General features: G+C 39.9%; 1 protein-coding gene across 6 annotated transcripts in view; it reads right to left on the reverse strand.

The window, feature by feature from the left end:
- The window catches only part of ZDHHC8 (zDHHC palmitoyltransferase 8), a 141,799-nt gene extending 132,638 nt beyond the window's left edge, over window positions 1-9,161 (reverse strand). For all 6 annotated transcript variants that reach the window (XR_012652327.1, XR_012652326.1, XR_012652324.1 and 3 more), the window contains exon 1: window positions 8,941-9,161. Coding sequence is in view for 1 of the 6 variants with exons in the window: in XM_075041510.1 (XP_074897611.1) it covers window positions 8,941-9,044 (104 nt within the window). In the remaining 5 variants the exon portion in view is untranslated. The remainder of the gene's footprint in view (window positions 1-8,940) is intronic.
- Window positions 9,162-16,488: the final 7,327 nt, after the last annotated feature.

Consider the following 16,488-nt stretch of genomic DNA (forward strand, 5'->3'; position numbering starts at 1 on the left):
TTAGTTTGGTCTGAGTGCGTATAGGGGTCTTCTGGAGAGTAGTCATTTCAAAGCGGCACATACAAACCTTATTTCCTTTGGAATTACTGAGTAGTCAGCCTCTATGAACGCCTCCCTTCATCAAAAAATAATGACATCATTTTATATGTGGCTTGACAACAATCTGTATTTCATGTATTACCATCTCCATATTGCCTGCCTTGCTCCACAGAGCTTGTTGTCCTCTTGCACAAAGGGCAGCATTTCCTAATTATGTGACTTCACACAATGTTAAAGTACATAACAAAACGGTGCACATGTATGCTGGAAACAGCTGCTTTGGTGTTTAGATCTAAAATTCAAGAAGTCTTTTTTCTGCACCTGGCTCCACTGTCCTTTGTTACTGGATGATCTTAACACACAGCAGTAGAGTACAGATATTTCGTAAGGAGTTCACATTTGAAGTCCACAAATTCTGCGTTTACACTTTCACGAACAGAAAACCATGGTAACCACTGCAATATCTAAGTATGGATTACTGTACAGTTTATTCCATAATATTAATCCTGAGAAAAACAAAGAGGCAAGTACCCACTACTGTCTGCATAATAGGTTTAAAGCTCAGAATTTTAGGCATTTTGGACAGCTTTGAAGCAAGTCTAGCTAAATTGCATTAGTAATTGCATAAGAACAATCAGTGACTAATTAAATCCTCTTTCTGGATACAGATTACTGGCTGAAGATTTATGTAGTATACACTATGCTGTGGTGTACTCATTTGAATTAATTATTGCAATCACCAAGCAAGGATCCCCAAAACCACCTCTCTTACAGTAAAGTAAGATCTAGGCTGACTACATTTTTCCAATCTATGGCATTCTTTGCAAAAGGATAATACAGAATTTCCATTAAAAACTGCAGCATTACTGTTTCAACCCCCATGCCTCTTCCTTTCAATTTCATTAGCGGCTCCCACCGACAAATGATCAACTAATAGTAGCTCTGTAACAGTGCAGCCAAATTGAACATTACTCTTGGATTAGTAAGAAAGAAGTCTTGTATCTACTGGCTTAAATCAAGGACAGTAAATCAGTGTTCCACTTTTGCGCTGGTTACACAAGTGTAGCACTGATTCAGCTTTTAAGATATGTCTCCCCACTCCAGTATGCATCTATTTCATGCTCTAAATTGGCTTATACCACCTTATTACTGTATTCCAGACATCTTCCAATGCAAGCTAAACAAAACTCATGGTTTCCCCTTGTAAGCCTTGAAAAGTTTCCTTGTAGCTTATACACTAAGTAAATTAAGAACAGAAAACCTGTCTCAGATCATCTTTCACAGGTCCCACATAGATCCCTATGCCACAGGGTGCTATAGTTGATTTCAGTTAAGAAGCACCTAGTAACAGAGTAAGTTGTTTACACAAAAATGTTAAGTGTATAATTAATTAACAACTGTCCCAGGTAATGAACCTCAAAAATCAGACCTCCAAGGTCACCACATGTATCTGTCTCTCAATTTAAGTTTTATTTGTGCTTTGAACAGTAGCATCCCTTAATTTACATGACTAACAAACCAACTGAGTTCCCATGTCATTTGAACAATTTTATAGAGATTGCTTCTATTTATAAAAGGAGACACGTGTGGCATTCTCGGACAAACATGGACAGTATTTAAATTAGCATCTTGAAAAGGACTTTATACAAAAATAGAAAAATTGCTTTTATATTCATGCACAAAAGGCTGAGAGGCCCACCCTGATCTAATTGAGACACTCTCTCATTCCTATTTCCATACATCCTTAATCTCTGCTCATTAAGAAAAATAGAAAGGAGGTTGCTGCTGATATAAATCACACGCTGACGACAGCTGTGGATGGCCCAACTACAGGAATAGCTTTCATTGCATTAGCTCTTCTGCCTTTAAAACTAGATCTACAGTGAGCATTGAAAGGCCACTGTGATGGCTACATGCAGATAGCTGTGCATCTGTTGTGGTTTAACCCCATCCGGCAACAAAGCACCACACAGCCACTCACCTCCCTCACAGTGGGATGGGGGAGAGAATCAGAAGGGTAAAAGTGAGAAAACTCATGGGCTGAGATAAAGACAGTTTAATAGGTAAAGCAAAAGCTATGCAAGCAAGCAAAGCAAAACAAGGAATTCATTCCCCAATTCCCATGGGCAGGCAGGTGTTCAGCCATCTCCAGGAAAGCAGGGCTCCATCACGCGTAACGGTTACTTGGAAGAGACAAATGCCATCACTCCAAACATCCCCCCTTCCTTCTTCTTCCCCCAGCTTTATATGCTGAGCATGATGTCATATGGTCTGGAATATCCCTTGGGTCAGTTGGGGTCTGCTGTCCTGGCTGTGTCCCCTCCCAACTTCTTGTGCCCCCCCCCAGCCTACTCGCTGGTGGGTTGGGGTGAGGAGCAGAAGAGGCCTTGGCTCTGTGTGAGCACTGCTCAGCAATAGTGAAAACATCCCTGAATTATCAACACTGTTTTCAGCACAAATCCCAAACATAGTCCCATACTCGCTACTATGAAGAAAATTAACTCTGTCCCAGCCAAAACCAGCACAGCATCCCACAGCTGAAGATGTCTAGCTATTTACTACCATCAACAAAGATGGTTTTCCTTTTCCCTCTCCCAAACTACAGGAAGAAAAAATATTCCTGTTGATAATAAACATTGGGGTTTTTTTCTAAAGGAATGAATTTTAATAGCTTTCAGAAGTGTTCTGTATTGCCAACTTTGCTGATCCCCTTGGAAGCAAAGATAATAGAATCAACTAGTTAAAAGCAATAAAACTGAACTCTCTTCCAGCATTAAAAAAAAAAAAAAAAAAAAGATTTTTCACACTTCAGTTAAATGGATTTTCCTGTTGAGATTGCCTTTTTATCTTGCATGACAAGTTTGTCTAGATTCTCTTTACAAAAATTATATACTGAGATGAAATTGCCACAGCTTAAAAGGACATTTCTTTGTCATAACAAGAATAAATATTTTTCAGAAGCTGACAGACACGACAACTGAGATGACTCAGGTCAACCTGGCACACCTTACCTTTTCTGGATCACAAGTAGACTGGACAGGGAAAACCTGCCATTAAAGATACATTAAGATGAAAAATGTTAAGGTATCTCAGGACGCTGAACTGCACTGCTTGAAATCAGTATTTGTGAAGTCAGTTTTGAAATTCACCTTATTAAACTGATGCACACTTTTTTGCACACCCTTTTTCCTCTATATAGCGTGATCTGCATGACTGTCAGTGAATGTATACCTTGTGAAGCTGCTCCCTACCAGTTCCAGCAATTTCTTGATTTGGCATGTGGGAAGGAAAAAAAAAAAAAAAAAAATCAGCAATACGTTAATACTCCAAGTAGTGAAGTATGGTTTATAAAGAAAGTTCAAGAAGGGGGAATTTGTTCTGTTTCACAATTAGCATTACCATTATCAAATGAACCCCCAGAATGGCTAGAAACAGACAAGGAGGATGAGCTTTATGTTGCAAAGGTTTCGGAATTACAAGGATGTCTGGTATGACCATTCAGTTAGTACCAGGGGAAGTGGATAAGCAGAGTGGCAATGTTTCCATGTGCTTGCATACACACCACAGTAAACCTTGAACTTCTGGCATTATACATCGCAAGCAACTACCACCAGAGCTACACCCAAATCCACAAGCAGCCTTCAGCAAGTTATTAGACAGAGGCCAAACCATAAGAGGGATGCAAGTTCACACTCCAAGGCAGAATTCATACCATCCAGCAGCATATTAAGATTAAACAATCTGAGCTACTATTTTATCTTTATTTCCTTTTTTGTGCATCTACTTATTAGCATCCAGTTCTATTTCCTCTAGGCTGGTATAAAATGCACCTGCGTTACAGATGAAGCTCTATAACATCTGTAATATACATTCTAAATCACATTTTATCATTTGTTCTAACTGAAATCAGAACACTGAACTGGCAGAAGTGAACATCTGAACATCTGGAACTGGAGTTCACTGAAGCCCTTAAAATACTTTAGGTAAGAAAAACATCTTTGGATACAAATCAAATTCACTAAAGCAAAGATGATCTTCTACTAGCTTGACCTTTGCTAGTGACTAAACAAACCCAAGTCAAAAAAGCAGACGATGCTTTCCCCTTTTTAGATCTATGAACATATACAAGTCGTGGGAGAATGAGATATAACAGATAGTTCAAGAATTTTAGGTACACATATAATTATATTTCCATTAACTATCATCCAGAATGGTTACTATAGTTTTGAACTTTAAAATGCTATTACATATTTTAGGGCTACTCCAATGCAGTATCAAATAACTGGGGGGGACACACACACGACACGGATGACAGGGGAAGTGCTGATGATTTAAGAAGTGCATTTATCATAATATAAGTGTATCTGAATTCATACACAGCTAACCTGTATGTTTAAGCCATTGCAGAAATGCTGAGTCTTTCCAGTTCATGAAAAACAGTAACATGATATACAAATGTGGGGGGAATACCAAAAATGTTTTTAAACATTCATGAATGAAGCCGAGTTTTTCTTCTTGCTAAGGTAAATCCACCAGCCCTGCTACTGAGTACAGTCTACCTTCCATTCTTCCTCCTTCTACCATCTGAACAGCAAGAGTATAAGCTATTTTGCTATTTTCTTTCCATCCCTATGGTGACTTCATTTGCTCTTCTACACCAATTTATCACTCCTCAGTTGTTTCCTGAAGGTTATTGATATTAAATTCCCCTGTGTCACAGACTGCATTAAAAGTGCCAATTGCATATGTCTGTGGCATATACCTATGATTACCACCCATTATGACTTCTAAGAACAAAGTTGAAGTCTCATTTTCAGTAATGACTGAACGAATTTTCACCTTACTTGTGCTTTCACTTCACCTAGAAAATTACCCATTTTATTATCCCATTTAAGCAAGTAATATACAGCAGCGTTACTACCATTATATCAAAGAAGTAGTGGCACCTGGACCTTTGTTATGAATTACGTGTTTCTGCTATATTTCAAAGATGCTCAAGTGACTGCATCCTACAGAAAACGTAGTCTGAAAATGGGTATTTTATCAGAAATTTCTAGTCTACAATATTCAGTGAGGGAATGAAGAGCTTTTTTTCTCCTTACTAAAATGAGCCACTGTTTTTCCTTAAAGCCTTATGCTTTTAGCTTGCTATGTAATCTATAGATACAGGCATTGCAGCTGCTAAACTAACTCAGAGGTTCTCAGCACTAAAAACTAAATTAAGTAGCACAATTTAAACATGTGAAGAGAACTATTAGCTCCAGAATAACCATAAAGTCATGTTAGGTTGACCTGGAAAAGACCTTTATGATCATCGAGTCCAACCATAATAGTTCACTGGGTGACATTATGCTTTACAGCATTATGCTTACTGACAATTAAGCCGCATTCTCTACTAATACTGAAGTTACGCAACCTAAAATAAGGTAGGAAGTTCTCAAAACTCAGGTTCTTTGAGTAAACACACTAAGCTTTGCATCATAGCAGTCAGTAGTTAAAGGCATAAGAGCCCAGACTTCACTGAAATAAGTTAAATTGCTATCTCTAACAAAAGGCCTTATGAGAAATATGAAGAAAAAAGGTTTGGTAGAAGTAATTTCAGGTCTGCTACAACTGAATCACTCTGGATTCTTGCAAAGTTAAGAAGAATTACATCTTCCTTCATTATGCTATCTGATTTGTTCATATAAGTAGATTAACCTAATCATTATATATAACATTATTGATACATTCCTTCATAATGCCTGGAGTTAATGCCTGTTTACTCTCCCACTGTGACAAATTAGACCACCTACTCACATGCTTGTATTTATTATTAAAGGAACACACATGGAGTGCTAAAAGCCTGCGATAATACAACTGCAATATTTAGTTGCCTTTCTAGGCAGTAATTTTGACAGCTAAATAGTTTAGTTCCTCCTCATAAAACCAGAAGGAATATAACAGTGACACAGTGAAACCTAAATAGTTAGCTGAGGAAAAAGAATAAAGGAGAATCTATAATAGAATTTTCCCAAATTAAGAGTACCACTGATCAATACCACCATGAACTACTAGCAGATACTGTGTATTTCAAACACTCTTTATATGCTGCTGTTCAGCAAAGGTGTTTGGACAAAAGCTAAAAAATAAAGACTACACTGCTAAAAAGCTAACCCTGGCCTTAAAGTTCAAAGAGCTTTTCATCTAGCAGAAGACACTCATAACATGTGGCTTGAGCCCACAAACACGTCTAGGGAGAAAGCCGAGTCAGAGCCTCTGTTTTTCATACATGTTAGTCAGAAATGTTTCCAGTGCCCTAGAAGGATTAATTTTTCTATTCAGTAGGTGGATTAAAAAAGAGTTATTATTCAATTTTTCCACATATATTAACCTCCATTATTCAGTTCCACTGTACTGAAGTTGCTCAAGTCCCTGATACCCCACTGAGCTAATCTGCACCCAAAATTTGATATCCGAGTCCCATCCACCATCAGTTTCATGTATTTATGTACAGGTTAGTTCATTGATAGACATAGCACAGAGCTTAATGACGCAAATAAGGAATTAATAAACACAAATATAAATCTTCATCCAATAAAGTTCTTGTGCTATGACAAGCAAGCAGGGATTGTATCAATAACACTCCTGAAAGCAATTTTAGGCCAGTGTCTCAACTGCTGCGTATGAGACATCTACCTAACATCAAAAGAGTTGTGCAAATCAACAACCCTGAAAATTCAGGTCTCTCTCAGCCTTGAATAATATATCACAACAAAAAGATCTTCAGGACACAAAACACTGTCTGTGGAAAAAGATAAAAACTGGAGAGGCTCAGGAAAGGGCAAAAAAACCCCCCACCACCACACAAAGACACTAATCTCATGCATACTACTTGCTTTGATTCCAAGACAAAGATAGATTTTACTAAAACTGCTCTGGATCAAAACCAACAGCAATTCCATACAAATTTATCTGAGTATTTTTGAACGGACAGGACTTCAGATACTGCCTGACAACAGTTGCTCAATTATGTGTTACTTTTATTACGCACAAGACTTGGCAGCAGCAGAGAACGTATGTCTGAGACAGTCCTCAAAAAATTTACTAACACTTCAAGATGCACAGGCCAAGTTACAATATGGAGAGATCCTAAAAATACTTCATTTTGCATGTAATTATTCACTGATAACAGAGGGAGCAGAGTTAAGTCTGAGATTCGGTAATAGACTAAAGCCAATTGCTGCTTCCGTACAGTAACAAATTCTAAAACGAACATCTCAGTTGATGTCCTGCTGCCAAAAGGATGTTTCAACAACAACTGTGTTACCCGGAAAGTCTTCGATCACTAAGCAATTTGTAGCTCTGTGTTGGAAGTATCATGTGAAAACAAACATACAGCTTCCAAAACAACCTTTGCATACATCCATTTCTCAAGATGCAGGAAAAATAAGCACTGGCATTAAGACCCCTTTTTTTGACTATGAAACCACTTAAAAAATATTCACAACACCAGTGTCAACCAAGTTCATTACTTCTGTCTTGCGTTTGCCCGCGAGCGCCAAACTATAATTAGATGCCCAAATGATGAATGATAGGCTTATACCTGTACCAGTTCTTGGGGCTCGTACCAGTTCTTAAAAGAGTATAATATCCTGAAAGGATTTACCAGTACTTCATATCAAATGCATTAAAAACAAGCAACGAGAAATCACGTCACATTGTCAAGAGCATAACTCAGTGTCAAAACCTGTTCCGATTAAAGAAACTGTTAGACAAAACAACATTTGCATTTTATTCTGAAATCTTGCATTAAGATTACCACACTAGTAATGAGCGTTTTGAAACATCGAGAATCATATCACAGCCAAACCAAGAAAGATTGACATGGACACACATTCCCACTGTTACATAGCCTTCTGCTTCTAACAGCTTCACTGAGCTCAGTTAAAAATTAGCAATGGCAAACCAAGGAAACCAGTTTCAAAATAAGTGAAACAATAAATCTTAATATCCAACAGCAACCTTTTCACTTGCCCAAAAAGCAGCTTAGTCACAAGCTCATTTCAGAGCCCAGTTTTGTAGCATCTCTCTCAAAATACCGACAACGCCTCTGCAGGGAAGCTGCCGTTACCCCAGCATCGGAAGGGTTAGCGATCGACATAAGTCAAGTTTATATAAAGGGAGAGGAAACAGAAAGCTAAAGCACTACACCACTCACATATTAATGTAACTACAGGAGATCTGCAAGCCGACCGCCAGAGCTCAATTTTGCATTTAAGGGAGAAGGGAACGAGAGAAGAGGAAACAGGGAGGGAAAAAAAAGTTTCCCCCTCCCTCCTGCAAGCAAATCTAAATGTGTTCATTAGATCCTCAGGCTTTTAGGGACAGTTATATAAAAATATGTAGAATCCGTAACGCTTAGAATAGGACTCCTTCCACCACTTCAGAAGGCTCTGCCGGATAAACCCCGAAACACCCGAGATTCACGGAAAAGGCCAGCTCTCCCTCCCGAAGCAGGAGAGACTCTGGCCAGATCAGGCACAGGCTGGATTCACGCCTCTCGGCACCGGGGCGGCTGTGCCTGGAGATGCGTTTCTCTCCCGTACCCCAGCCCCGCTCGCACAGCCCGGGGAGAGGGGGGCCGCGGTTAACCGGCACCTTTGATGTACCCAGCCGGCAGCTGTAGGAGTCCGACGGGGCTTACGTGCCATGAAATGGTGGCTCTGACCGTCAGGCACGTTTTACGGTACGGAGAGCTAAGAAGCCTCTGCAAACCAAAGCCGGGAAGGGATAGCAGGAGGCAGGCAGGGAGCGGGACCAGCAGCGGCAGGGCCTGGAGGAGCTGTCAAGCCCAGCCGCCTCCCCCCGCCGGGCCAGGCGGCCCCAGCCCGGGTCCCCCTCCGCCAGAGCGGTACTTACGTGAAAACAAAAAATAAAGTAGTCGAACCCACTAATAAGGCAGCTGCTGTGGAGACAGGGATGTATTTAGTAGGTTTAAACCTCTTTCCAGTGCTGCTGGGCATCCTGTAGTTTACACATCACTATGTAAATCCAGCCCGAGAGGAGGGAGCCGGGAGGATGCGGGGACCCTCCGGCGCGGGGAGAGCGGGACCCGGGCGGCTGGGAGGGACGGGAGAGGGACGGCGAGCAGCTGACCTCCAGCACAGGAAATCCCACCCACACCGCCCAGCCCACTCGGCTGATGTCAACCGGCCCCTTAAGGTAGCGCTGCGGGGAGACAGGGGCGCGCAGCCAGCGCGGCCCCGCGGCGCCCGCCGGAGCCGCGGCCGGGGACGGCGACAGGGACGGGGCCGGGAGCGCCGGCTCCTCGGGGCAGCCCGAGCCACCGCCGGCCGGGGCGCAGCGGGGATTGTCCCTCCCGCAGCGGGGACGGATCCGCCGCAGCAAGGTGGATCTCGTTCTCTCCCTCTTACGAGGAGAAAAGGAAAAAAAAAAAAAAAAAAGAAAAAAGAAAAAAAAAAGAAAAAAGGGGGATTTATTGAGCTCTGCAAGGCTCTTTGTGGGACATTAAGGCTGCTTTAACGCTTCGCTCTACAACGCTGCTCTAGAGCTTGGGTGCAAAATACCAAAATACCTCGGCTGTGCGAGCTGCCGCGCTGCTGCAGCACCCCGCTGAACTCGGCAGGGCTCTGCGCCAAGGAGAGGGTCCCTTCAGGAGAAGCGTATTGCAGGACCAGGGCCTGCAGTAAATTCAGAACTGGTCAAGTTGGACACAAATTGTGCAGTGCTAGCTCGGTGAACAAAACCCTACGTTTTATTCGGCTAAACCCACATGCACACTATTAAGAGAACTGCTGCACTCTGCCAAATTTGGCAAATTCTAAGATAAGTACCTGAGTGCAAACATAACTGAAATTACACTATACTGTTCTTTTAAAATCTCTTCTCTATTAGCATCAGGAGGCAGACATCAGAGGTAATTTAAGGTAACATCAGAAAGTTCACCAAACCAGCTTTCTAAAGAGCTCTCTGTGAATAGGTACTCTGTTCACATTCAGGAGGCACCACCCAGGAGCTCTCCTTACTCAGAAGTAAACCCTCAGAGGGAGGAAGGGTTCAAGGCCACTTGGAAGTTTAGAAATCAAGACCAGGAGCTGCAGCTTGCTCCCTCCGTCCTGCTCTCTTCCTCAGCTAATCCCCCATTTGCAGCTGCCACCACGCAGATAACCACTGCATAAGACAACAAAAGCCACATCTGCAGCTTCTGTTGGGTGTTCTTAAAAGTCATCTTGCCCTAGAAGGTATATACTCCAGTCCTGGTCTGAAAGGACATTATCATTTCCCATTTTAAGAGTCTAGATGAGCTTCACAGTCCTAGAGGTATTAAGAACAGAACAAGTAAAACACAACAAAAGAGCAAGTAAGGGTCCTCAACTTCACAGGAAAAAAAAAAAATAGTCAGCGTCAGCTTTAATATAAGCAAATCCAGCAAGTTCCAGCCTGAAGGCATATGGTTATGTGAAATCTCAGCTTTTGCTAACAACTGCCACCCTCCAAAAAAAAAAAAAGTATTCTCTAGCCCTCTAAGAACAACTTTAAAAATGTTAAGTTTTATCCAAAAGGGACTAAAGCCAGAAGACAACTTAAAATGAACTCCAGACTTAAGTTTTTGAGGAAAGGGAGGGACACCTACTTAAGTTATTTTTGAATGCTTGGGGGACCTTGAATGTTTCTTATGCTTCACTACTCCTTGTCATGCCAGCTTATTGAAATAAATGATTCTTAAAATCTTTGTAAATAACCAAAAGGTCAACAACTTTACACAGAACCAAACTCTGCATACTAATCTGAAAGCCTTCAGGTGCACCTACACTGGCATATTAAGTTGGATCAGAAGTGTACTTTGAAAGCAAATCTCTTGATCACCGTCACTGCAGTTTGATGCATACTGCTGAGTGGTCTCAAAGCAGGTAACTGGATTCCTTTTCAACAGAACTAAGCCAAAAGATACATTTCAGGAGCACACCTAATACACTCCTGTCATGAGTTAGTTTAGCACCACTTGCATGACATAAGCAGAGACTTCATCACTTTCATCATTTCAAGTCCTTTCCTCCCCCCGACTCAAGCAACATTTTTGGTGAAGAATTTCAGTTGCAAACAGAACCCTGATTATTTTTGCACTGTTATTTTTATTTTAAACTGCAAAATGTTATCATGAGGATCATTATAGACTGTTCATGAAGTTTGGTTAGCATCCTTTAACGGATGATACAACTTACTCAAACACATTTCTTAGGGCTTGAAAAGTAATAAAGAAGTTATCTCCCAAGTGACAGTCAGATTTGCATTTTTTAGCATGGACATGCAAGTTTCCTTTCTAGGTGAGCAACAGAAGCATCCTGACAAGTTTCTAGCAGGAGTTAGGGAGCAATACACACAAGTTCATTAAGATACATATTTGGAGGTTGGTGATTTACTGAAATTTCATTCTTTTTAAGGATAAAGCCCTTCTGGAACAGGAACATTCCTTGATGAGAATACAGGAGTTATTCTTAAGGAGACTTCCTACTCTATTCTCTGCACTGCATTACTTTCAGTTGTATTTTCCTATATTCCTATACGGATTCTCACCTCTCTAGAAGTCTGCTTCTCAAAGGCAGCTTTGCAAGTGGGGAGGATTCAGTGCTCCTGCTCCTTCCACCCTTCGGAATGGTTTTCCCTTTATCAGTCCAACATGCTAATGCTTCTCCACAGTCTCACTAACAGCCTCAATTTAGAGCACCAATCTTTCAAACCACTCCTGTTCTGAAGGGAGGTACTCAGCAGCAAGCAACTTTGGGGTTTTGGGGTTTTTTTGTTGTTGTTTTTAAAGTCTCCCAGCCATGCAGCACTTTAGTGAGGGACTCTAAAGATAACAGCGTGAGTACGTGTTATCAGGGCACAAAGAATTGTAGCTTTCATAGCAATAAAAAAGGTGCATCTCCAAACCTCAACAGATCTTGAAAGATCACTGTGCAAGCCTGGTCTGGGCTGCACAGTCATGCTGTGGATCAAGACACTTTTGCTGTGCAGCAGTGCAGTCATGCAGAACCAGCATTACCAAAAGAGGGCTGAGACATTCCATGTTACAAGGCTACAGTGTTATGCTGAATTGTGTTTTGAGATTTATTTTTTTTGCTGCACATTGTAGATTACCTATCAGAACGCAATAAATTTTGGTAATTCGGGGTCCAACAATTCCCACAGTTCACCTCATTTCCTTCGCACTAACATTTCTGTTCTTGAGAATGTTCTATTTTGAAGACAGCATAAAGCACTGCTGAGCAACATTCAATCTCACTATTAAAAGGCAAGTACATCTAAAGCCATGAGATGACTTTACCATTCAAACAGTAAGGATGTCTGAAGAGGACTTGACTAAAGCAGAACAGGCACATCTCAGAACTGCTCTCCTGGAACACCTTTATTTCAAGGACTGTAGTTTCTGGATTCACACTACCTTATTAGCATGCCAGAACATTTTGGCAGCATTGAGGTAAACAGCAACAGCAGCATGAGTTAGGAAAAGATTTAGTGGCTACCCAAAGAACTAATACAGCTACAAAGAACAATCTAAAAATAATCTGGCAGAGTATGGCTACTAATTGCATATCTTTTTGCAAGATTTTACTCTGAGGTTTTAGCCCAAAAGAGAAAGGGCCAACCACAGAAGCTGTGTCTGAGCCACATGCCAGGGTACCATTCTCCAAGCTGGTAAGATGAAAGGAAACTCATGACAGAGCAAGCATCAAGAAATCTCGACTGCCATGCAATTTTCATATCAAATCATGGCACTAATGTTAGCTGGAAATCAGCTACATGGTTAAGATAATTCTTTTATTTTGCACACTTGGAAGTACTGAAAATCCCTGGAATCTTTTAGTGGTCACAAGGCAATATAGCTCCTAGCTTGTATTAACTGTTGTCATTAAACGATGACCAGAATAAATAATTCTGCTTTTCTTACCAGATTTGCTTACTACAACAAATGCATTGCCAGCCCAAGTAGTATGGGTGACCTGTGAACTGTTCAGGGTCACTGGCAAGACCCTGGAGGATCAGCAACTAGGTGTTTTGTAAAAGCTGTTTTTCCCTCAAACTTGCACTGCTCAGTACAGAGGACATCTGGATCATCATGAGCAGCGTGGTGCTGGCAAAAAGTCCAAGCAGGCTAGACAGTTCTGGGTACAAGCCAGGCCTACTAAGTTACCTATTGGAACTTTAATATGACAATTTTCATTTAGTTGCTCAAGTTTATTTCTTACTAGATATATCAAGAAATTATTGCCTAATAATGGCTTTTCAGTAGCCTAAACAGATATCCCACATTACTTTCTAGATTCTTCCATGGAATAGCATTTGCTTAGAACAGAACCCACGTAACATGTATTTTCCAACTGCAGCGAAGGGGCATGTCAATTTGCATTTATTATGAGACTTTGATTACTTTATTTACAGACTGATTCCTAAACCATCCCCACAAGAAACTACTTACATTATAATAATGTAGGCCTCTGAACAGTTTTGAAGATTCACCAACCATCCTGTTTAAAACCATTAACAAGGTGTAATTCTCCTCTACTAGGATGGAATATCACTCTAAATGATGCTGCTGAAACTGAGAAAGCCAACAGTGGTTCATGTACCAGCAAATAAATTAAGATACTAAAACTGATAAGCACTATTTACATGAAGCAATGTAACTTTAATTATACCTAGTAGAATAGACTTGAGAAATATCCTCCAAAAGAATGCAAAATATTCAGTCACTTTAATGTCCAATCCATCTTTGTTGATGTTTACATAGCTATAATTGCTTTTATGGAAAAACAGCATTAGAAAACTATATACTTTTAGCTACTTGAAATGAGGACAGCCAACACAACATGAATAGGCAAGAACTTGTGACACCATTAGCTTCTCTGTTAAGTAAATTGCACATCTTGATAGAACAGTTAATATCTACAATACAGTGAATCAGCTGATGCAAATTTGTAGTAAGACTGATAAACAACAAAAAGCTGGACTTCTCCAGCCTGAAAGTTGAAAATAAGTTTAAGACTATAAAGTTCATGAAATACTTGCAGTAGTCAGAGACCTTCCACAAAATAAGTTTGCTGTACGTAACATCTAATCCAGAATCGTGCTAGCACCTTGTTTGTACTTAAAACATTTGTCATTATATTGGTTAAAAGCATAACAGATAATCTATACCCCACAAACCCTAGCTTCACCATTAATACTTAAAAAAGTATTTCTACAGATGTAATTTATTTATGGATCTAATGTAGGCTGCAGTTTCACTAGGAGACTATACCAAACTAGTTACACAAGCAAGTCTTTCAAATATGAACAGGTCTTAAGTCAGTGGTTAATGTCTAATGTGATAGAAGCGGACAAAAGTTTTCCATACTTAAACCTGCATATTGGAAAAATACACCAGTGGTTATAAATCTGATGCATAGCTGTAGATACTAGTAACTATTCAATGCTTAAATATGAGGAGATTTTTTTGCTCCTGTGCTTGTCAGTTTTCACAGCTTCAAGAATTATTTCCTTATTATATAATTGCACAAGTTGCTTACTTGAGAGAACACCTTGTTTTCACATGAAGTACAGTCTGAGAAATCACTTACATGCACAATCTACTCTACAGCTGATTACTTCAAACTTTTCTTCACCAAGCAAAATAATTCTGGTCTGCTGCAGTTGGTTTTTGTTATCTGCTGACTCTGAAAATGATACATTTTCAAAGATTGTTAGTGAAAGACTGGTAATTTCTCTTACTTCTATTTTAAAGGTAATTCTAGCTAAATCTAATTAGGAAGACTTTTAAAGTAATTCCTAAATAAGCCATCATAAAAGCAAAAATTAAAAAAAAATAAATCCTTCGTACACACCTTACTTCACTAAACTAGTGCAAGTTTACACATAGACAAGACTTCAGGAATTTAAGAACACCTTGAAATTAGTAAGACACCAGCTTGCCATAGACACCTTAGAAAATACAGCTTGCTAGAAACAAGCTGGACCAGGCAGAACAGATAGGTGTACTGGGAACAGAAGAGCATAAATGCAGACAACTACAGAGACTTAAATGGAGAGAGGTTTGGGTTTGTTTTAAATAACCACACCACTGTTTTAAGTACTCAGCATTGAAAGCTGATGGCAATCTGTACAGATCAAAAAACAATAAGGCAGTTTATAATGTTATCTGCCCCACAATCTCCATTTCTACACAAATAGTTACAATTCAGTATTAGTAAGGTATCAAGCTGAGTTTTCTGAACTCTCAATCAGCCTTGTCTTTAGAGAAAAGTTTCTAGTACCATTAAACTTTTTCATTAAGTTATTCAAAGGAATGCATTGAGATGAAGCAGCATAAAGTACAGCATTTCTGTTGTGGGAAGTCAGAGTTCAGCATGACTCACCATAACCATAAAGCACACCATCCACCTTCTGGACCTGACATTCTCAAATTGGGAAATCCATACTCCTAACTGGTACAGTTGGTCTGGGCGGCAGATGCTCCTTCACAGGCAAGGAAGTACTGCTCACGCTGCAGATGCTTTCTGAACCAGATACCTCCCTACACATCTACAGAATACCAAGCGAGAAAAGAGATGGTATACCTGTACACTTCACCCATCCTCCTCTTCCACCTCTTCTGCACAGCCCTATCACACTTCTTGCCGTGATGAAGGTATATGTACAAACTGATCCCTTGTTTTTCAGTTAAATCCTTCGTATTTTTGAATTAAACTTTCCAAGACATTTAGTAACAAAATTGGAAGAACTATTCAGACTTGTATTTTTGCCCTTTACATACAGGTATTTCTTGAGCATGTTGCATCAAAAATAATAAAGATTCACAACATTCTCATGTCTGCATAGTGTTGAGAAGAACTTTAATTTTCTGAGTTTTTGGTATCACAGAGAACTTGTGTTTGATACAAGCTACCTTATTACACAGGAAAAAATAATCATCATTTACAGTGTTAAAATACAGCAAATTGGCGTGTTTGCAATTTTGAATGAGACATTTAGTATCGCTAATACAAGCTTATTCCTGGAGAAAAAAAACACTTATTAGCGTAGTCTTCAAAATAATTAACATGGGATTTAGAGAGAACTATTTCGAACTCATTTTTGTATTAAAAAAACCTTGTCTACTTTTTTAAGACCTTTAACTACCTGTTAAGAAGATACTATTTTGATGCTCATCAAAATTTACCTATTTCTAAGTTAAATTCATTATTCAGGTGACCTCAAACACTCATCCATCCAGTTTTATACACACAAAACCATCAGTACCAACAAAGGCTGGGTTATTAAGCCTGGCTTATATAGCATCTTTCTGCACTAGAAGCAAGCAGAATTTGTACAAATTGCAGACTTTAGCACCTGACAATGCTCTACTAATCCTACTGCAGTTTCCATTTTTACCAAAAATGGATTAAAACC

This window comes from Buteo buteo, chromosome 11 (genome assembly GCF_964188355.1).
Source record: "Buteo buteo chromosome 11, bButBut1.hap1.1, whole genome shotgun sequence".
Classification (NCBI taxonomy): Eukaryota; Metazoa; Chordata; class Aves; order Accipitriformes; family Accipitridae; genus Buteo; species Buteo buteo.